This window comes from Nerophis lumbriciformis, linkage group LG05, assembly GCF_033978685.3.
Source record: "Nerophis lumbriciformis linkage group LG05, RoL_Nlum_v2.1, whole genome shotgun sequence".
Lineage (NCBI taxonomy): Eukaryota > Metazoa > Chordata > Actinopteri > Syngnathiformes > Syngnathidae > Nerophis > Nerophis lumbriciformis.
The window spans coordinates 26668164-26692580 of record NC_084552.2 but is presented as its reverse complement, the minus strand read 5'-3'; the positions used below and the strand labels follow the sequence as shown (position 1 = coordinate 26692580).

General features: G+C 38.9%; 1 protein-coding gene across 4 annotated transcripts in view; it reads left to right on the top strand.

The window, feature by feature from the left end:
• pcdh7b (protocadherin 7b) overlaps positions 1–24136 on the top strand; it is a 260789-nt gene extending 236653 nt beyond the window's left edge. For 2 of the 4 annotated variants that reach the window (XM_061960981.2, XM_061960980.2), the window contains exon 3: positions 16296–24136. In XM_061960981.2, coding sequence (XP_061816965.1) covers positions 16296–16795 — 500 coding nt within the window. In that variant the 3' untranslated portion in view covers positions 16796–24136. Of the gene's footprint in view, positions 1–14371; positions 14391–16295 lie in introns of all 4 variants that reach the window. The other 2 variants (XM_061960982.1, XM_061960984.2) reach the window with 2 other exon arrangements.
• Positions 24137–24417: the final 281 nt, after the last annotated feature.

Sequence of the window (24417 nt, the reverse complement as noted above, 5' to 3'; positions counted from 1 at the left end):
GGTATGTCTGCAGAATATATTAATTGATGAAAATTGGGCTGTCTGCACTCTCAAAGTGCATGTTATTGCCAAATGTATTTCATATGCTGTAAACCTAGTTCATAGTTGTTAGTTTCCTTTAATGCCAAACAAACACATACCAATCGTTGGTTAGAAGGCGATCGCCGAATTTGTCCTCGCTTTCTCCCGTGTCGCTGGCTGTCGTGTCGTTTTCGTCGTTTTCGCTTGCATACGGTTCAAACCGATATTGCTCAATAGCTTCAGTTTCTTCTTCAATTTTGTTTTCGCTACCTGCCTCCACACTCCAACCATCCGTTTCAATACATTCGTAATCTGTTGAATCGCTTAAGCCGCTGAAATCCGAGTCTGAATCCGAGCTAATGTCGCTATAGCTTGCTGTTCTTTCCGCCATGTTTGTTTGTGTTGGCTTCACTATGTGATGTCACAGGAAAATGGACGGGTGGTTAAAATCAGGCACTTTGAAGCTTTTTTTAGGGATATTGCGTGATGGGTAAAATTTTGAAAAAAACTTCAAAAAATATAATAAGCCACTGGGAACTGATTTTTAATGGTTTTAACCCTTCTGAAATTGTGATAATGTTCCCCTTTAAAGTTTGAAAATGTAGTGATACTTTTTCGACCAGGGGTGTCAAAGCCGTTTTAGATGGGGGGCCACATGGAGAAAAATCTACTCCCAAGTGGGCCGGATTGGTAAAACCACAGCACGATAACTTAAAAATAAAGACAACTTCAGATTTTTTTCTTTGTTTAAAAATAGAACAAGCACAATCTGAAAATGTACACACCATAATGTTTTTTTTTTACACTTACGTGTTGCGGTTAATATTATTCTACCTTTATTTGTCCTTATTTATACTTTATGAATACATTATGTGATAATGTCAGTCAATCTATCAAGATACAAAAATAATATCAAAATCAAATTACAAGATGTTATTTATGTATTTTGCTCATTTTCTTCGACTGGCACAATATGTTCAGTTCAGTTCAGTTCGGTTCAGTTTCAGTTTATTTGGAACATGCATACGATACAATGTAATGCATCACACAATTCCGGTTGTTTCATTACAGCACGTCCAAAAAGGAGTAGGAAGAAGCAGAGTTTATTTAATCCTACCCCTTTTTCATACCATAGCAATTTTATCCAATGTCCTTGTTCTCTGCAACAGGACAGTGAACAAATAAATAATAAATAAATGATATACCACAGTAATCAAACAGATATTAAATACATAAATAATATTTGTCTCAATAAAAAATAAAAAAAAATAAAGGGTTCAAGATGTTCATCATAATTCTTCTTCTGTGTACTTTGTGAACACTTGTAGTTTGAACAGTCTCTTAAACTGATAGATAGATAGATAGATAGATAGATAGATAGATAGATAGATAGATAGATAGATAGATAGATAGATAGATAGTACTTTATTGATTCTTTCAGGAGACTTCCCTCAGGAAAATTAAAATTCGAGCAGCAGTGTACAGAATTGAGATCAAATTTAAAAAGTAAAAAGCAAATAATCGGGGTATAAATAGAAATAAAATAGAAAATATTACAATAATTATAAATAATATATAGAATAATAATAAAACGCAACCATAAGAATACAAATATGACAGTAAAAATAAGAATATAACAAGAGAAACTAGGCAGTAGTGACCATGTTATGAAAATGTATTGCACTGTTAATTGCACTGAATCATATTGGTGCTTTGTTTGATTTATTTGCTTAATCCTTTCAATAATTTAATTCCACATACTGATATGCTAAAGGTTTTAAATGTTGTACGTGCATACAAATGTTTTAAATTAGATTTTCCTCTAAGGTTATATGTTTCCTCTCCTCTTATTTACATTGTAGATTGTCACTGAAGGCATCAAAACTATATGAATGAACACATGTGGAGTTATGTACTTAACTGAAAAACGGGTTTAATAATATTAAATACATAAATAATATGTGTCTCAATAAAAAAAAAAAAAAAAGAAAAAAAAAGAAAGAAAAAAAAAAAAAAAGGGTTCAAGATATTCATCCTGATTCTTGTTCTGTGTACTTTGTGAACACTTGTAGTTTGAACAGTTTCTTAAACTGAATCATATTGGTGCTTTGTTTGGTTAATTTGTTCCATAATTTAATTTCACATACTGATATGCTAAAGGTTTTAAGTGTTGACGAGCATACAAATATTTAAAATTAGATTTTCCTCTAAGGTTATATTTTTCCTCTCCTCTTATTTACTTTGTGGATTGTCCCTGAAGGCATCAAAACTATGAATGAACACATGTAGAGTTATGTACTTAACAAAAAAAAAGGTGAAATAACTAAAAAATAGGTTTAATAATATTAAATACATAAATAATATTTTGTCTCAATAAAAAAAAGAAAGCAAAAAAAGGGTTCAAGATATTCATCATGATTCTTGTTCTGTGTACTTTGTGAACACTTGTAGTTTGAACAGTCTCTTAAACTGAATCATATTGGTGCTTTGTTTGGTTAATTAATTCCATAATTTAATTCCACATACTGATAAGCTAAAGGTTTTAAGTGTTGTACGAGCATACAAATATTTTCAATTAGATTTTCCTCTAAGGTTATATTTTTCCTCTCCTCTTATTTACTTTGTGGATTGTCCCTGAAGGCATCAAAACTATGAATGAACACTTGTAGTTATGTACTTAACAAAAAAAGGTGAAATAACTGAAAAACAGGTTTAATAATATTAACTACATAAATAATCTGTTGTCCCAATAAAAAAATAAAAAATAAAAAAAAAGGTTCAAGATATTCATCATGATTCTTGTTCTGTGTACTTTGTGAACACTTGTAGTTTGAACAGTCTCTTAAACTGAATCATATTGGTGCTCTGTTTGATTTCCTTGCTTAATCCATTCCATAATTTAATTTCACATCCAGATATGTTAAAGGTTTTAAGAGTTGTACGAGCATACAAATGTTTTAAATGAGATTTTCTTCTAAGGTTATATTTTTCCTCTCCTCTATTTGCATTGTAGATTGTCCCTGAAGGCATCAAAACTATGAATGAACACATGTAGAGTTATGTACTTAACAAAAAAAAAGGTGAAATAACTGAAAAACAGGTGTAATAATATTAAATTCATAAATAATCTTTTGTCTCAATAAAAAAAAAAAAAACAAACAAAGAAAACAAAAAAAGGGTTCAAGATATTCATCATGGTTCTTGTTCTGTGTACTTTGTGAACACTTGTAGTTTGAACAGTCTCTTAACCTCCGTCTTGTGTTAGGGTCGGCACCGACCCGTTTTAGTTTTTAAATTCATAAAAGAACCACATAATTTTTTTTTTTTGCATCAAGGCTTTTTGACTTTGTCAGGAACCTCTATTTCAACAAAATTAAACTTTTTTATTTTTTTTCAGTATATTTTAAAATGCTCTGGTTGAAATTATGACCTTGATGTTGTTAGGGTCGGTTTCGACCCAGTTGTAAAAATAAGATTATAAAGCAATAATTAGAGCCAAAACTGAACACACTGACAGCCAGCTCCTCTCCCAATCATGTGAGCTTTAGGGGATTCTCATTTTACCTTGTTATCCAGTACAAAAACAAACAAAGACGGGCATGTCCAGACATGTGAGGTCAATTCAGTATAGAGTTGGTGACTTGCAGAGTGCACATCTCCAATTTTCAGCATGCAAAAATGAAAAAAAGATTTACAGTGAGAGAAGTTCTGGATAATATTTTTGGTGAAAACGAGGGAGAATTATTAAATACATAAATAATCTTTTGTCTCAATGAAAAAAAATGAACAAAAAAAGAAAACAAAACAAGGGTTCAAGATATTCATCATGATTCTTGTTCTGTGTACTTTGTGAACACTTGTAGTTTGAACAGTCTCTTAAACTGAATCATATTGGTGCTTTGTTTGATTTCCTTGCTTAATCCATTCCATAATTTAATTCCACGTCCAGATATGCTAAAGGTTTTAAGAGTTGTATGAGCATACAAATGTTTTAAATTAGATTTTCCTCTAAGGTTATATTTTCCTCTCCTCTATTTGCATTGTAGATTGTCCCTGAAGGCATCAAAACTATGAATGAACACATGTAGGGGTAAAATAACTGAAAAACAGGTTTAATAATATTAAATACATAAATAATCTTTGTCTCAATAAACAAAAAAAACAAAAAAAAGACTTTAACTTCTGTCATCAGTTTTGACCTTGGCCGCGGCACAATGAGAAAAAAAAAAAAAACCTCCGCCGATGTTAATTCCATCAATTAAAGCCGTTGCTCGGGGTGCGCGCCATGATTTGCGCTTTCAAAAAAGGTCACTGCTCCCCGGGACTGGCTTTTTGTTCTCATCCCACCCCTCAGCATCGTAAGCGTTCTCTCTCCCCATCTATCCACGCTCCTTAATTGTCTGGCGAGAGAGAGAGAGAGGAGCAGAGAGAGAGGAGCAGAAAGAAAAAGACAAATACTGCTCTTTTTCTGTGGATATTGTTCTGCTTGAACCCGCTGTCACACCATTAATAATTTAGCGCCCGTTCTTTTTTTCTTTCCGCTATCCCCCCACCCTCAATTTATTGTCTTCCTGCCACCGTTGTCTTGCTTTCTTCTTCTTTTCGCCGCCCCCCCCCGTTTCCCCTCGCTTCCTTTTTGTTCCCCACGGCCACCTCCAGTTGCCGCCTCCATGCGCCCGCCTGCCTGTCTTGGAGGCCACAGCAGCGCTCTGCTGTGAGGTCATGCCACGGGGGCCCCGGAAATGCGAGACCGCCACACACAGGGAGCCTGGCGCTATGGCCGTAATTAGTTGCCGAGATTCACATAATTAAAAGGGAGCGTATTAGAGGCGAGAATGTGTAGCGAGGGAGGAGGTGAGCGGTGTGCGGCTTCATCCCAATCGCCGCGTCCCCTCGCATCGCTCGTCTGTCCCTCTTACCGTCTTCCCATGAAGCTTCTGCAGCAGTGGGTTTTGCAGGATAAATATTTCATTCTGCGCTCCTCAGCAGTTTGGTGTAATCTGCGTGACACGCGGCAATGTACGCTGTCATCTTCACGCTGATTGCGCCGCTGTGCGAAACAGATCCGTCTGAACGAGAAGGCCCTTTGATGAGGAGCTCGGAGGAAATCTGGAGTCCATTTCAGAGCTTTGTTCTCGCTGAGGTGCTCTCTTGTGCGTTTTGCCACTCAACCCTTATTAGCGAGTGCCCTCCAGTTGGATGTAATGTGGACGAGTGTAAATTGCATTCGGAGGATGGAGTTTTTCCCAGCTTTCGCGGAGGTGTGTTGAATCAAATGATCTGACAATGCAGTAAAAACACACTTGATTGATTGATTGAAACTTTTATTTGTAGATTGCACAGTGAAGTACATATTCCCTACAATTGACCACTAAATGGTAACACCCGAATAAGTTTTTCAACTTGTTTAAGTCGGGGTCCACTTAAATTGATTCATGATACAGATATATACTACTTTCATTATACAGTCATCACACAAGATAATCATCAGAGTATATACATTGAATTATTTACATTATTTACAATCCGGGGTGTGGGGTATATAAAAACAGTTACATAGAAACTAGTAATTAATGAAAATGAGTCAAATTAACTGTTAAAGGTTAGTACTATTAGTGGACCAGCAGCACGCACAATCATAATAATAATAATACCTGGGATTTATATAGCGCTTTTCTAAGTACCCAAAGTCGCTTTACATGTAGAACCCACCTCGCCTCCATGTCGACAAATAAAGTAAGTTTCTTACAAGTATCATCCCTGCTGGACGAGGAATAGCTAAACATGCTTCACTACACACTTCACTTCATTCACCGGCGTCAAAATGTAAACAAACGCCATTCGTGGATCTATATCTAACATTCACTGTAATGATAGCAAGTACAGGCACGTATCGAGGCGATACTACTATGATTACATCGATATTTTTTCGCAGCACAACTTTCGTTTAAAAAAAAATTATATTATGTTTATAAACTCAGGAAATATGTCCCTGGACCAATATATGATCCTGTAACGACTTGGTATCGCATTGATACCCAAATTTGTGGTATCATCCAAAACTAACGTAAAGTATCAAACAACAGACGAATAAGTGATTATTACATTTTAACAGAAGTGTAGATAGAACATGTTAAAAGAGAAAGTAAGCAGATATAAACAGTAAATGAACAAGTAGATTAATAATTCATTTTCTACCATTCGTCATTAATAATGTTGACAAAATAATAGAATGGAAAATGACACAATATGTTACTGCATATGTCAGCAACTAAATTAGGAGCCTTTGTTTGTTTACTTACTAATAAAAGACACGTTGTCGTGTATGTTCACTATTTTATTTAAGGACAAATTTGCAATAATAAACATATGTTTAATGTACCCTAAGATTTGATGTTAAAATAAAGCAAATAATGCAATTTTTTGTGAGCCCTTTATATAGAAAAGTATCGAAAAGTACCGAAAAGTATCGAAATAATTTTGGTACCGGTACCAGTACCAAAATATTGGTACCGGGACAACACTACTGTCTATTATTTACCACTGCACTGATAAAAGTCAATCTCTGCAATTAGACTTCTTCTGTCCTCTCCACTGTTCTCTTTGGCAGTGTGCTTGGCCTTTGACGGCCCAGAGGCAGCCATGCTGTCTTCTTCGCTCAATCTGCCGCGTCGCCTCTTCTAGGCTCTGACCCTGCTACACTCGGATCATTGTCACTCTCCTTTAACTCTCCTTTCATCCCTCCCTCTTTGCATACGCCGTGCCTTCAACTGTCGTCTTCTGTTTCTTACGCGGGACCCTTAAGTGATGGCCAGACAACTGTGACGCCTTTCGAAAAACACAAAACAACAAACATTTGGATGAAGATGTTTCTGCTTTTTCTTCTATCGTTCATTTCAGAACGTCCAAAAAGGTCATGTCAAGGTCAGTAGTCAGGCCCCGTTTTGCACTGCACACCAAATCTTTTTTTTTTTTTTGGTCCTCAAGTGACACAGATCTGATTTTTTTTGCCAGTCCAAAGTGCTTCAAATCTGATCATTTTGCATCAGATTCAGGCCACATCGGGAGGTAGTCCTGAATCCGATCTGATATTTTCAAATGTGACTTCGGTCTAAACCAGGGATGTCAAACTGGTTTTCATTGAGGGCCATATCGCAGTTATGGCTGCCATTGTAACAGCAAATAATGCATGAATTTTCCTCTGTATTTCATTATTATTACATAATTTGTTTTAAATAGACTGTCAATTTTACAGTAAAAACATTACATTTACAAAATGTTACTGTAAAATAAAGTGTTTTTTAAAATTTTTTACAACATTTTACGGTAAATGGAAAAACAGTACAACTGGTTTTTTTTGGGAGGGGGTTTACGGAAAAAGCTGGCAGCTTAGTTGCCAGAATTTTACTATTAAATGTACTTTATTTTTAATGAAAAAAAACAGTACAAGTTCTTTTTTTTTTCTGGCTACTTAGCTGCCAATTTTTCTACCATAAAACCAAATGTATCGTTTTTCCATTTACAGTAAAAAACAACAACCGTAGATTTTACAGTTAAAAACTGGCAACTCAATCAACAGAATTTCAACGCAAAAAACTGTAATTTACAGTAATATGCTGTTAAGAACACCGTAACATTTATTGTAATTTGTAATAATTTGATGGGTTGTTCGCTGTAAAATCATAAGCCAAGCAGATATTTAAGCATTTATTTTAATTTAGAACAAAAATGTCTGGAAAGTATGTTAATATTCTGTAATATGTGTTGCATTAATGGATACTATTAAAGTTTAAAAGGCATGCAATTTCAAGCGGTACATATATTTTTTTTGTCAAAATGAAAAAAATCTATTACATTTAGTGAAAAAATAATAAGTACTTTATTGACACATATAATTTCCAGGTGTTTGAGGGCCAGATAAAATGATGTCGCGGGCCAGATCTGGCTTTGAGTTTAACACCTGTGGTCTAAAGGCAATGCAATCTGAATGCGACCTGAATGTGACTTTTTTGCCAGCTCTGGGCGAGCTCCGTCACTCGTCTTCGCCGGAAAGGTGCAGTCGCCAGCGGGAATGGATATTTCATCACAACGTTCGGTTTTGGTCAGCAAAGTCTATTAAAGACGACCGAATTTTCGGTGCATCACTTGTCAATAGTGTGCAAATAATAGGTTATTTGTAATATATGAATATATATTTTGTGTAGGAAAAAAATTGATTGCCACAAAAAAACATTCATGCAGTTTGGTTATTTTATGAATTTATTATGGGTCTACTGAAAATGTGACCAAATATGCTGGGTCAAAAGTATACATACAGCAATGTTAATATTTGGTTGCATGTCCCTTGGCAAGTTTCACTGCAATTAGGCGCTTTTGGTAGCCATCCACAAGCTTCTGGCAAGCTTCTGGTTGAATACTTGACCACTCCTCTTGACAAAATTGGTGCAGTTCAGCTAAATTTGTTGTTTTTCTGACATGGACCTGTTTCTTCAGCATTGTCCACACGTTTAAGTCTGGACTTTGTGAAGGTCATTCTAAAAACCTTAATTCTAGACTGATTTAGCCATTCCTTTACCACTTTTGACGTGTGTTTGGGGTAATTGTCCTGTTGGAACACCCAACTGTGCCCAAGACCCAACCTCCAGGCTGATGGTTTTAGTTTGTCCTGAAGAATTTAGAGGTAATCCTCCTTTTTCATTGTCCCATTTACTCTCTGTAAAGCACCAATTTCATTGGCAGCAAAACAGGCCCAGAGCATAATACTACCACCACCATGATTGACGGTAGGTTGGTGTTCCTGGGATTAAAGGCCTCACCTTTTCTCCTCCAAACATATTGCTTGGTATTGTTGCCAAACAGCTAAATTTTTGTTTCATCTGACCACAAAACTTTCCTCCACAAGGTCTTATCTTTGTCTATGTGATGTCAGATGTCACATTTATACCCCGTTTTTATATGAGTTGGGAAATTGTTTTAGATGTAAATATAAACGGAATACAATGATTTGCAAATCATTTTCAACCCATATTCAGTTGAATATGCTACAAAGACAACATATTTGATGTTCAAACTGATAAACATTTTTTTTTTGCAAATAATCATTAACTTTAGAATTTGATGCCAGCGACACGTCACAGAGAAGTTGGGAAAGGTGGCAATAAATACTGATAATGTTGAGGAATGCTCATCAAACACTTATTTGGAACATCCCACAGGTGAACAGGCAAATTGGGAACAGGTGGGTGCCATGATTGGGTATAAAAGTAGATTCCATGAAATGCTCAGTCATTCACAAAGAAGGATGGGGCGAGGGTCACCACTTTGTCAACAAATGCGTGAGCAAATTGTTAAACAGTTTAAGAAAAACCTTTCTCAACCAGCTATTGCAAGGAATTTAGGGATTTCACCATCTACGGTCCGTAATACCATCAAAGGGTTTAAAGAATCTGGAAAAATCACTGCAAAATCACTGCACGTAAGCAGCTAAGCCCGTGACCTTCGATCCCTCAGGCTGTACTGCATCAACAAGCGACATCAGTGTGTAAAGGATATCACCACATGGGCTCAGGAACACTTCAGAAAACCACTGTCAGTAACTACAGTTGGTCGCTACATCTGTAAGTGCAAGTTAAAACTCTCCTATGCAAGGCGAAAGCCGTTTATCAACAACACCCAGAAACACCGTCAGCTTCGCTGAGCCTGAGCTCATCTAAGATGGACTGATACAAATTGGAAAAGTGTTCTGTGGTCTGACGAGTCCACATTTCAAATTGTTTTTGGAAACTGTGGACGTCGTGTCCTCCGAACCAAAGAGGAAAAGAACCATCCGGATTTTTATAGGCGCAAAGTTGAAAAGCCAGCATCTGTGATGGTATGGGGGTGTATCAGTGCCCAAGACATGGGTAACTTACACATCTATGAAGGCGCCATTAATGCTGAAAGGTACATACAGGTTTTGGAGCAACATATGTTGCCATCCAAGCAACGTTACCATGGACGCACGCCCCTGCTTATTTCAGCAAGACAATGCCAAGCCACGTGTTACATCAACGTGGCTTCATAGTAAAAGAGTGCGGGTACTAGACTGGCCTGCCTGTAGTCCAGACCTGTCTCCCATTGAAAATGTGTGGCGGATTATGAAGCCTAAAATACCACAACGGAGACCCCCGGACTGTTGAACAACTTAAGCTGTACATCAAGCAAGAATGGGAAATAATCCCACCTGAGAAGCTTAAAAAATGTGTCTCCTCAGTTCCCAAACGTTTACTGAGTGTTGTTAAAAGGAAAGGCCATGTAACACAGTAGTGAACATGTCCTTTCCCAACTACTTTGGCATGTGTTGCAGCCATGTAATTCTAAGTTAATTATTATTTGCAAAAAACAAATAAAGTTTATGAGTTTGAACATCAAATATGTTGTCTTTGTAGTGCATTCAATTGAATATGGGTTGAAAATGATTTGCAAATCATTGTATTCCGTTTATATTTACATCTAACACAATATCCCAACTCATATGGAAACGGGGTTTGTACATTGTATTACTTTAATTTACTCTAATGTAAAAAAAAAACAAGTTATTTTAAGGTGTTACGACTTCTATTTAATTTTGTAGTAGTAGCGACTTCCTCCCGGTCAACTTCCTTTCTTGTCACTTTATTGAAGTGCGCATGCAAGTGACGTCGAGGCCACATTGGGGCTTGTGCGCGTTTACACTGGAGTCTGATAAAAAAATATATATATATATATATATATATATTAGTCAGCTGGAAATAATGAAATCTCCAAAAAATCCAATTTGGGCTATTTGGCCTGCAGTGTAAACGTAGTCTTCAAGGTCGTGGTCCGGGACCGACAGACGTAATGCAAGTGCATGTAGCAAACATGGCGCAGCGCTTATCCACCTGCAAGTAATTGAGTAAGCCTTGGATAAGAGTGCCTGATGAGTGTCAACTCTTGAGAGTTTTGCCCTCTGCTAAAGTGGATGTTCCTGCAATGTCAACAAGGGACTGTAGCTAAAGTCTAAAAAAAGACTAATCGTCACTTATTGTCATCACCTCCTTCGTTCTGCACACTTGCTGAATTCCAAGCAAAACCGAAGGAGAGGAAAATAGGCCGTGTTGTCGGCCATGATGGTTCAATACTGGCGCCTCCTGGCTGAAAGCGCCTCTCCCCCGAGCGATGGCCACGGAGAGCCTGGCTGGTCTGAGGCCAGCAAATAACAAGGTCTGCGCCCCAAGGGGAAAACTCGGGATGGGAAACTTCCCTGTTTTGTCTTTGTCGTGTCGAGAGGAGCTTTTTAACCAGTGTGACCCTGCGTGCATTGTGCTGCAGCGCTTGGTGTTATGCTTGTGACAAAAGAGCGAGTTCTCTCAAGGCTGTTCTTTGACAGTTTTCCATGCCCTGATTTTTGAATTTAGTCTTGATGGAAGCAACCTTGCAGAATACCAAGTAGTTTGGAATAAATATTATTTTTGAGTGATCTCGGGCAGAACCGTCATTATTTTGTTGGAGGAGCTTTTAATTTGTTGCCATAATGGTATGAATTAGTGTTGTCCCGATACCAATATTTCGGTACCCGTAACAAAATTATTTTGATACTTTTCTAAATAAAGGGCACCACAAAAAATGGCATTATTGGCTTTATTTTAACAACAAATCTTAGGGTACATTAAACATATGTTTCTTATTGCAAGTTTGTCCAATTTAAAACAATGAACATACAATACAACTTGTCTTTTAGTAAGTAAGCAAACAAAGGCTCCTAATTTAGCTGCTGACATATGCAGTAACATATTGTGTCATTTATCATTCTATTATTTTGTCATAATTATGAAGGACAAGTGGTAGAAAATGAATTATTAATCTACTTGTTAATTTACTGTTAATATCTGGTTATTTTCTCTTTTAACATGTTAAAGTTAAAGTTAAAGTTAAAGTACCAATGATTGTCACACACACACTAGGTGTGGCGAGATTATTCTCTGCATTTGACCCATCACCCTTGATCACCCCCTGGGAGGTGAGGGGAGCAGTGGGCAGCAGCGGTGGCCGCGCCCGGGAATCATTTTGGTGATTCAACCCCCAATTCCAACCCTTGATGCTGAGTGCCAAGCAGGGAGGTAATGGGTCCCATTTTTATAGTCTTTGGTATGACTCGGCCGGGGTTTGAACTAACAACCTACCGATCTCAGGGCGGACACTCTAACCACTAGGCCACTGAGTAGTTCAATCTACACTTCTGTTAAAATGTAATAATCACTTATTCTTCTGTTGTTTGATACTTTACATTCATTTTGGACAATACCACAAATTTGAGTATCAATCCGATACAAGTCGTTACAGGACCATACATTGGTCATATTCAAAGTCCAGGGACATATTTCCTGAGTTTATAAACATAATATACATTTAAAAAAAACAAAAGATTCAAAAATATCGACGTACTCATAGTAGTATCAACTAGATACACTACTGTACTTGGTATCATTACAGTGGATGTTAGATGTAGATCCACCAATGGCGTTTGTTTACATTGTGACGCCGGTGAGCTACGGTGTGTAGTGAAGCATGTTTAGCTATTCCTCGTTCTGCAGGGATGATACTTGTAAAGAAACTTACTTTATTTGTCGCCATGGAGGCGAGGATTAGTGATTCAGAAGTAGCTCTCTTAAAGCACCTTTTCCGGTGGGCGTTTCAGTGTTATAGCTTCACCTTTATCGTTAGTTTTTAAGCCAAAATGCGTCCGATCTCCCTTTTCCTTCTACACACTGTGTCTGCTTGTAAGTACTCCGTGACTGTGCACTGCCGAACATGCTCCTCTGCTTATAAACCAGCAATGACACAACGTGATGACAACGGGTGCGGGAGGTGGGGGACCGGTCTTTTTCAGAGGCGGTATCATACTGAATATGATTCATTAGTATCGCGGTACTATACTAATACCGGTATACCGTACAACCCTAGTAGGAATCAATAAAGCAAATTATTTTATTGTATTACCGTTGCCATCATAAATGTTGTATGGCTAGTTTAGATTTGGAACTTGTAGGTTTTGGGCCGAATCTTTGAATTCTCATTATAAACGCTAGCAAAGTCAGTGGAGTAAATGAATACAAAATAGTATTCATGTCGATGGGCCAATCCCAGGGGGAGCTGACATTTAAGGAGACGTAAAAAAGCATTTTAATATAGCTGTTCAAATCATGGGGCAGCACAGTGGAAGAGGGGTTAGTGCATTTGTCTCACAATACGAAGGTCCTGAGTAGTCTTGGGTTCAATCCCGGGCTCGGGATCTTTCTGTGTGGAGTTTGCATGTTCTCCCCGTGACTGCGTGGGTTCCCTCCGGGTACTCCGGGCACTCCGGCTTCCTCCCACCTCCGAAGACATGCACCTGGAGATAAGTTGATTGGCAACACTAAATTGGCCCTAGTGTGTGAATGTGAGTGTGAATGTAGTCTGTCTTTCTGTGTTGGCCCTGCGATGAGCTGGCGACTTGTCCAGGGTGTACACTGCCTTCCGCCCGATTGTAGCTGAGATAGGCTCCAGCGCCCCCCCGCGACCCCAAAGGGAATAAGCGGTAGAAAATGGATGGATGGATGGATGGATATATCATCCTTCGGAAGCCCGTGGAGCCAACGGACTGTGATTTTAAAATAGCGTAGCCTTCCAGTTTGCCGTTCCTGGTGACATAGATAGGATGGTGGAAGTTTACCGCTAATGACAAGTAGAACATGATGATTTTTGTTTTTCGATCATCCGAATGAGATAAGGTTGAGCAGGCAATCGGATGAGCAATCAGGCAGAGGGCACAGTGGTCTCTGGAGTACCGCCGTGAATTGTGGGTATGCAGAAAGCGCAGATGTTTGAGCAGGACAATCAGTGGCTGCGGTATCTTATCAAGCAGGGGGAGGAGAGTGGGCAAGCCAAAATGTCCTGCCATGATCTGTCCCTCCACGTCATCATGTCGATCGCATTATCTACATTGCATCTCTCATTTGTGTTTGCCTTTGATTTCCTTCACTTGACTACTTCGATTTCATTACCAGCTGAGTCGTATTCACTAATGACAAAACGCTAGGAGTGAGGTGCTCTCTTAGGACCGGTGATGCTTAGTCGATTCTTTACATAGGTCACTTGTGAATGGATTCAATGGAAAAGGGATTTTGACAAGGAAGGAATGGCACCCGTACCGTACTGTAGCAGGCAAAAACACACGACTACTAATCATTGTCCTTACTGTCGTGCGTGTTCCACAAGTCATGCTTCCTTGACCTCTAATTTCTTTTAATGCAGTACCTTCTATACGATAAACGAAACAATTGATTCCTGGTCTATATTCTTTCTTTTACAGGGCAAAAAGAGCATTAAAAGTAAGCCCAACTCTTTTACTTTGGGCAAAGGCATGCTTGTCTTGCACACTCCATGGCTGCTTGAGTTTGTTTTACCCAATCATCGTTTCATCAAACATCTCACCTACATATTACTTGCCACTCTGCAATGGTCACTCAGTCAAAGACATACTTGCCAACCCTCCCGGATTTTCCGGGAAACTCCCGAAATTTTCCCCCGAAAATCTCCCGAAATTCTGGCGGAGCTGGAGGCAGTTTCATTAATGTCCTCCCAGCGCGGCAACAACACATAACAACAGCAGTCACGTTTTGTCTACCGTAAAGCAGTTTGTCTGCCGTAAACAGCAATGTTGTGACACTCTTAAACAGGACAATACTGCCCTCTACTGTACATGCATATGTGACAATAACATCTAGGGCTTTTAGAGAGTGCAGTGCACAACTGCGCACACAACAAGGAGACGAAGCGGAATGCATCATCAGAGAGGGTGTTCAGCATGGTTAGAAAAATAGTGACAGAGAACAGAACAAAGATGGACAATTCAACCCTTAACTCAACAATGAGTAGATGAGTGTTATGTGTGTTTATATGTGTAAATAAATGAACACTGAACGTCAAGTATTTCTTATATATATATATATATATATATATATATATATATATATATATATATGTATATATATATATGAAATACTTGACTATATATATATATATATGAAATACTTGACTTCACCAAGTCAAGTATTTCTTATATATATATATATATATATATATACATATATATATATACATATATATATATATATATATATATATATATATGTGAAATACTTGACTTGGTGAATTTTAGCTTGTAAATATACTTCTCCCCTCTTAACCACGCCCCCCAACCAACAAGAACAGTCGACATATTGGATAACGACAGAGCGAAAAGTTCTCTGTTCATCTTTTGAAGAATTAATATTCGATAGATTCGACAAAACAGTTGCAATAGCAGAATCAAAGTCAGCACACGACTCCTCGCTGCGTGAATCAAACAGTCGCTTCGGCACTACGTCACATCTATGAAATCCCGCCCGGCGATCCTGATTGGTTCATAATTTTTTGCTATCTTGAAGGAGTTTGCATTGCCCTCAAGCCCAGATCCTTGTGTGGAGCTCAGCGAACTACAAGGATCTGGCGAGAGTCAGGTTAACTTTTACCAGCCATGAATTGTATTTTGTCTAATGCAATGCCCATTTAAGCGCCTCGTCATGCAGGAGTTAATCCGAGGCCACGGCCGCGCTAGGTAATTGGCTAAAACCATAATTAGTGGATTAACGAGGATACCAGGAGGCTTAAACCACACAAATCTATAAATCTACTTAGATCAGGATGTGATTGCCAGCTGCCAATCAGCAACTAAGAAATCCGTGTGTTAGTAGTACACAAACAATACCCTCGCACACGATTATTTCTAGCTGTGGTCTGGGCCAAAATAAACTTCAAATTGATGTATTGAGTTGTCCATTGTCCCTCCCCCGCCTTCCCCTTTCTCAGCACAAACATATTTTAAAGCATGACATGATTTCAGCTCTTATTCTTTTTGAGTTGGAAGCTGCTGTCCAATCCAGCGGAGTTGTCCTTTTTCATTGTCTTCTGTTACAATTGCTGTCGTGGTATGCATGAAACCAAATTGTATTCACACAGGCTTAGTGTTGCAAGCGGAACCGACATTTTTTTGACAACCCTCACTTCCAACATGCATAGCAGATGCGATGATACCATTCACAACCGATCAGAATATTGCATCTGTTTTCCCACTTAGTCAACACATAACACAGCAAAGTGTTAGAAATGTACACTCCTCATTCATCATAATATCCAATTTCCGTGTAAACAAACATAATCCCTTACACGTTCCTATTCTCTTTCTCTCCCCCTAGACTCACGGCCATTGCCTGACGTAGCCATGACTGGGAAGTGCACCCGGGAATGCGACGAGTACGGCCACTCAGACTCCTGCTGGATGCCTGTACGGACGTCGCCAGAACGGCGGCCATCCAAGTCCACCACCACCCCTCAACAACCAAAGCTTTCCACATTCACGAGCGGCAACGGCAGCGGCAGCAGCAGCAGCAGCAGCAGCAGCAGCAGCAGCGGCGCCGAGCAGCCCGGCAGCCAAGAGACCCTCGCCATGGCCGCCATGGCCAACGGAGACCCCACCGCCGCCCACATGATGGGCGATCGCAACCGCAACCTGCTCAGTAAGAAGATGGCTTCTTCCTCCTCCTCCTACGAGCCTTTCGGCTCACCTTCGTATGGCTCGCCTGGAGGCGGGGAAGAGACGCTGAACCATCCCACTGAAGAAATCCCAATGGCGGCCACTGGAGAGTACAAGCCCACGTCCTGTGGTACTCTGACACGACGGGAGGTGTACCTGTGAGGAAGGCAGGGTCCGACCTGCCTTCAGTGCCACATGTGGCGTTATAAACAACACTTACGACCCAACTTATAACAGCTCCAGCAGTTTTAGCCAGCTTTGCACTGCAGGTAGGACTAAAATTACTCCAAAGACTTTTAGAAAATAAAAGTAAAAAGTAGAGACGGAGGTCTTTTTGAAGCTCCAATCCTCCAAAAGTGAGACATGATACTGGGATGTCAAACGTGGCGTGGTCGGGCTGTTGTGACACGGTCTGCTGCCTGATAGTCAACTTGTACAATAACCATTTTACAAAAAACACCACATGCATGCATCGACAACCCCCGCCCAATTAATGATGACAATGTAACAGAAATACATTTTATAAAAAACAATGTGTGTGTGTAGATGTGACTGTTCTATTTTTTTTTTTTTTGGAACACTGCAACAATATATCGGATAATGGTCCCTATCATTAGGAATATCCACGGACTTGGCCACTAGCGGTGATCAAGACCAAAAGAAAGGAAATGTTGGCAAAGACTAAGCTTTAAAACATTCAGCCCCATTTCTTCTCCTACCGAGCTCTTGATGTGAAGAAATAAATGACAGATGCCACAACACACCGTATGGACCATGACATGCTAGGGATGAAAATGTGTACATAAACATTGGACTGCGCTATTATTTGTTTTCTCTCCTCGCTCTGTTTCTTGGTTATGATTGGTGAGGCTGAGCCCCCCTTACGAGATGGAACATCTGGGCTGCAGAATGCCCAACTTATGATCACTTGTGATGGAACTGTTACCACTGCAATACAGAGATTCATTCATCAGGCTATTGGCGCAGATATGATCAGAGTACGGCATGCTGGAGAATAAAAATTATGAAGGTGCAATTTAAATTGTGTGCTATGTACGAGCCAGATAAGCAGACAGCACGTGTATAGGCTATACTGTAGGTAGTGCATAGAGGTGTGTGACAACAATAGGTTCATAATAGTCCAACGAGTGTCTCTTGATAATCGGGTTTTACACGTACAGTCGTCCCTCGCCACATCACGCATCAATTATGGCCGCTTCACGACGATGCCGATTTTTTTTAAGCTTATTCCATATATGTTTTACCTAAATTAAGTGTTAAATAAAGTCCTATTTATGTATTTCAGTGCATTATTGAGTGTGTTATTTCCTATAATTAAGTTGTGGCGGTCAAAAAAGACTTACGTTTCCAGGTTGCAAGGCGCCCAATCTTGGCGCTACCGTATCTTAACCGCGACAATCAAGTTGACCAACTTTTGGCGGCACAACTTTTTGATGCACTTCGTTTTTCTAATTCAACCCCATTGGTGTGTGTGATAATAAACGATGCAGGACTTTCAGCACATGGAAGCCCAGTTTTAACTTAGAGCAATGAGGCTTGGAGGATCCTCCTGGCTGGTGAGTACTGTAATATACAGTTGAACACACTATATCGGGCAAAACGATTTAAAAATTGCCTATATTTGTGTTTTCATGTTTAGAGGGTTCTGATTCTGTTAAAAACGTATTTGGTAATTTTTTTATGGATTGAAAATATTTGATGTGTTATTGATAGTCCAACTTTTCAGAAATGTGTTTACCATTGTCAGGCCTGGAACCAATTGGCCACGATAAAACGAGGGACGACTGTATTACACTTTTTGTGAGATAGACAGAGCAATAAATATATTGTACACATGTTCATCAACCATCAGCTTCTTTGTTAAGTGCTAATATAATGGAAAAACAAGTTGCCTCTATTTTGAAGCTATTATCTGATTTATGACACCCAAAGACTTACAAAGTTTGCCAGTAAATAGATACAAACAAAATAGTATCAATTGCACAGAAATGTCCGAGCCAATTTGAGAAGATAACGAGCCAGCCAGTCAGTAAGATCCCTTCCCCATCAACAACAATGCAATTCAGGCAGACTTTGTGAGAGCCAACAACGATTACTTTTGGAAAACATTATGATCCAGAACCATATATTTTTTAGCCCAAACAGAAAAAGGATGAGCAATACGTTTCAGAAGTGGAGTGCTGAACTAATTAGCAATTTCTAGGTGCTAAACATTCAAACTTGTGACGACCGGGTCGCATGATGATGCGGGTGTTGTTCTCCCAGGAATGCAGACGGCTTCGGACACAGCGTGCAGGTAGGAAGTGATTTATTTAAGAACAAATCATGCAGGAAAAAACAAAAACGTGCTCATAGCACGGAAAAAGAAAACCAAAAGGGCCTAGCGTGGGAGCTAGCAAGCAAAATAGCCTAGCGTGAAAACTAGCAGGTAAAGAGCAGGAAACAAACGTGGTCAATTGTTGCATCAAGCAAACTGGGAAGCCAGACCGAGTGAGGCTAGGGCAAAGACTAAATAGCCCGGGCAACAGGTGCGCGTCCCAAACACTAACCAGAGGTAGGTGTGTCGTCATGGCAACTGAAAACAAACAAACTCAAGGTGCTGAAAACACACATAACTTGAAAACGTAAACAAACTATGATCCGGGCAGCGGATCATAACAAAACTAACCATAATAAAAGTTATTGTACAATTGTCACTCTTGTTGGGATGCCGACCGACAGGATGCTTACATAATCCTGTTTGGATGAAGAATAAATCACAATCCTCGCAAAGGGTTAAAAAATGTCGCCGCAACCTTTTCGCTATCTCTTGGGACGTCAAAGTCGACCCGACTCGCCTGTCGGTCCATGGCCACATTTGTCTGCTACCAGGTGAGAGATGCATGAATTATAATCAACAATTTACTTTTACCAAGTTTGAGACGAAGCAGAAGCAGCAGCCGGCTGAGTGTGTCAAACATAGCAATGTAAGCTAGCATTAGCTCACTGCTATCAATGCGCCGCTAAAATAGGACGTCTGCGTTAGCGCTTATAAAAACAATATTGCTCATTTTTGGAGAATTTCCAGGTCAAGACATGTAAATGGAGTACTGTTGGCGGTTTCTGAATGTTATTTAGCGGGTTTTATGGGCGCAATAGAGGATCCTCGATATGTTGACTCAAATCATTGGCTATTTATATTATAATGCATAAAAAGCCAAGCATATGTTCTTGTTTACAAAAAGATTGTGAACGATAAACAGTAAATCTTTTTCCAATTCTTGCGTATTTCCGGTATGACTGATCTGATGATTGGTCAGAGTGCAGAAGCGTTACTACTTTGACGTCATCCAACCTCGAATCTACGAAAATTGCCAAATATGTTCAAAATTGGCATTTTGTGATGTTTGGACCGTAATTTCACATACTTTGCAGATTGTACACCCAATTGGATATGGTTTAATGGATACAATGAAACACAATTAAAAGGGAACATTATCACAATTTCAAAAGGGTTGAAACCATTAACAATCAGTTCCCAGTGGCTTATTTTATTTTTCCAAGTTTTTTTCAAAATTTTACTCATCAAGCAATATCCCTAAAAAAAGCTTCAAAGTGCCTGATTTTAACCATCGTTATATACACCCGTCCATTTTCCTGTGACGTCACACAGTGATGCCAATACAAACAAACATGGCGGATAGAACAGCAAGCTATAGCGACATTAGCTCGGATTCAGACTCGGATTTCAGCGGCTTAAGCGATTCAACAGATTACGCATGTATTGAAACGGATGGTTGTAGTGTGGAGGCAGGTAGCGAAAACGAAATTGAAGAAGAAACTGAAGCTATTGAGCCATATCGTTTGAACCATATGCAAGCGAAACCGACGAAAACGACACGACAGCCAGCGACACGGGAGAAAGCGAGGACGAATTCGGCGATCGCCTTCTAATCAACGATTGGTATGTGTTTGTTTGGCATTAAAGGAAACTAACAACTATGAACTAGCTTTACAGCATATGAAATACATTTGGCAACAACATGCACTTTGAGAGTGCAGACAGCCCAGTTTTCATCAATTAATATATTCTGTAGACATACCCTCATCCGCTCTCTTTTCCTGAAAGCTGATATGTCCAGTCCAGTTGGAAATGCATCTGCTTTGAGTGTCGCAGGATATCCACACATCCTTGCCATCTCTGTCGTAGCATAGCTTTTGTCGGTAAAGTGTGCGGAACAAACGTCCAATTTCTTGCCACTTTCGCATCTTTGGGCCACTGGTGCAACTTGAATCCGTCCCTGTTCGTGTTGTTACACCCTCCGACAACACACCGACGAGGCATGATGTCTCCAAGGTACGGAAAACAGTCGAAAAAACGGAAAATAACAGAGCTGACTCGGTGTTTGTAATGTGTTTGAGAAAATGGCGGATTGCTTCCCGATGTGACGTCCGAGAGCGTATAATAGAAAGGCGTTTAATTCGCCAAAATTCACCCATTTAGAGTTTGGAAATCGGTTAAAAAAATATATGGTCTTTTTTCTGCAACATCAAGGTATATATTGATGCTTACATAGGTCTGGTGATAATGTTCCCCTTTAAGCATTTAAAGGCAACTTGTTTTTCCATTATATTGGTATTTTAAATGATTTGTTCTCAAGCCTCAAGATCCCGATGAAGTACTTTTGGCCGGATTTTACTAAAGTCTCAAATTATAAGACTGCAAACTAAAGAAATGCACGTACTATTGCACGACGTGTTGCAGGTGATCTACTAAGAATGCATATGTAATTGATAAGACCTGTAGAATTGGTGCAAACCACCCTATTTAAATAAGGTTTGTGGTGTACTACTGGCTGTCACCATGGAGACATTCATTTCCCTCGGCATCCATTTCACCGTCCTCGATCCAACCTGTGGTGTTTTGCTGTGTTGTGGAACATGCAGTACACAAATATAATATGTACCACCTTTTCTGGGCTACTCCTCTTAGAGAACGGAACCAACTTTATTGCATGTTTGTACTCTCTGGGAGATGCGGTGTTGTGCCAAAAACACTAACACTTTTTTTTCCCCCAAGAGAGATATATATTTATATATCTCCTCTATGAAAAAAAATGGCATTAAAAAATGCCTGCAGACACCAAAAATGCATTAATTGAGTCATCCAGACGCTATAAAATGACGTTGCTGGATAGACAATATGTCCACTATTTTTATTTCTGACGGTTCAAATATGTTGACACGCACAGATTGTCTCTTCATCTTCAGCTGTCATTTATGTGAAACTGCCATTTTGCACGTCCATTTCAAACGTGCTAAATATAGTTGATGCAAACAGTTTCAGGCTTGATAAAACACACATTTGCATTTCCTCCACCAAGTATTGCGGGCGTTCTGATAATCAACATATATTCTGCATTTACATCAAAGCAAACACGCTAAATGGGGTCGTGCTTGCTATATTGCTCATTCAAGAAATGCAATCCTTCGCAAACAGACTTCGTAGATCAGCTTTGCGTGCGCTATCAAGTTTGCACGTTTCTTTTTAATACATGCAAACCTTTACTGCAGGGATGTCAAACGTACGGTCCGAGGGCCGGATAAAACCTGTTCGCGGGCCTGATCCTGATAAGTTAGCTAAGTATAAAAATGAAAGAAACCGCTGTTCTAAATGTGTCCACTGGATGTCGCAATAGCAATTCTTTGTGTCTTTGTAGACGATGCTACATATGATGTTAGTACACCAGTTGAGGAAAATGATCAAACTATGTAAATAACATCCTGTTTTTTTTTTGTTTTTTTTTTTTATCTTGATAGATTGAAAATTAACACCAATGAGTTGACTCATGAACATCATCACATAATTTATTCAGAAAATATAAATAACGACAACTAAAGATAGAATACTATTAATGTAAGTGTAAAACAAAAACCCAACAACCCCCACAATTTCAGAATGTGCTTGTTCTATTTTTAAACAAAGAAAACAATCTGAAGTTGTCTTTATTTTTAAGTTATCGTGCCGTGATTTTACCAGTCCGGCCCACTTGGGAGTAGATTTTCCTCCATGTGGCCCCCCCATCTAAAATGAGTTTGGCACCCCTGCTTGGCATCTGAGCACGAATGTAAAAATCAGTTCAACCAACGACCAAAAATCAAAAATCCAATTTAACTTTTTGGAAAAAAAACATTCCATATGATGCTTTAAGAACAGCTGTATTTGTAGAAGGGGGTCATTACATACTGTAATAGGATCTTGACAAAATGCCCCACCTCATTTTCAGCCACTGTAGTAAAATAAAATAATATAAAATGCAATTATTATTTTTTTTGTATGCTAGTTAGTGAAGCCCCTTTTGATTGAATAGAGTTGCAATTCTCTCTCTATAGTCTGTAAGTACTACTTGTTGGAAAGGCAGCCCTCTTATACGTAACAACTGTATACATGAATATTTACTTTTTCTGCACGCTTTATGGAACTTACTTCACTTAATGCGAAGGAAGAGTAAAAAAAATGTTATAAAAAAAACATGTACAAAAAATATCCCTGTAACATTGGAATCCACGTTGTTGCTTGCTTACTAATGAGACATGAGACATGTAGGACAGTTTTGGTTCATTTTGGGGGAGTTTGATATTATCTTCATACCACACACATATTTCCTTTTTTTTTTTTTAACATTAATGCCATACATTTTATTTAAATTTGCATCACTTTGTTATACGACAGCCTAAATTGTAGAAAATTATCGTGAAATTGTACTTAGTAATTTATCTTTATTTGGTGCCACTTATAATATCTTCAGTGCTTCTGAACAAAAAAAAAAAAAAAAAAAAAAAAAAAAAAAGAACACAGGAAAAATTGTTGTGAATGCAAAATTGCAATTGTGCCTTTTATACCAGTTGGTATGTTTAAAGTTGGTTTGGAAAATACTTTAACACGTTTCCATGCATTAAATGGATAGCTGTGTCGTGGAGGGGCTTCTCCGGGGTCAGAGGTCAGCGAGCCAAGTATCACTTGTTGAACTCTCCATTCCGAGTATAGTGCATGACTGTACTCAATGATTCCTGGCTACATTCAAAAGTGGCGTGTTGGTCGTGATCATAACAAAATAACGGATTATTTGTCGTGCTCCACTGATGTACATGTACATCTGATGTACGTGCTTGCTCTGCATTTTATCAGGCACAAAATAATCACAAAATACAGCGACACTGCAATAAATTAGAACAAGGGTTCCCAAACGTCCAAAAGCCAGGCCGCAGGAAGTCCCAAGTAAAATTTGTATTTAATTATTATTATTTTTTTAAATATGTCCTTTCTAATCCATATTCTACCGTTTGTTACTCTCGGTGTCTCCTAGCCACTCAGGCAAACCATATTGTCTAAAAATGCATTTTCCCATCGATAACGTGACATCATCGCGCTCTGCAAGTGCACACTCTTTCTGTCAATTAGTGCGCGAGGAATATATATATATATATATATATATATATATATATATATATATATATATATATATATATATATATATATATATATATACACGCTAGGTCAGAAAAAAACACAGAGGCTTTATCATCCCTACAAGCCTGTAGGGAAACCTGCAAAACAGGCTTGTAGGGATGATATAGCCTCTGTGTTTTTTCCTGAACTAACGTATATTCCGCTCTTCTCCGGTATTGAGCACTGTATAACGGATAAACCATGGAAACCTCGACTAAATGATACATACGTTAGGTCAGGAAAAAACACAGAGGCTATATCATCCCTACAAGCC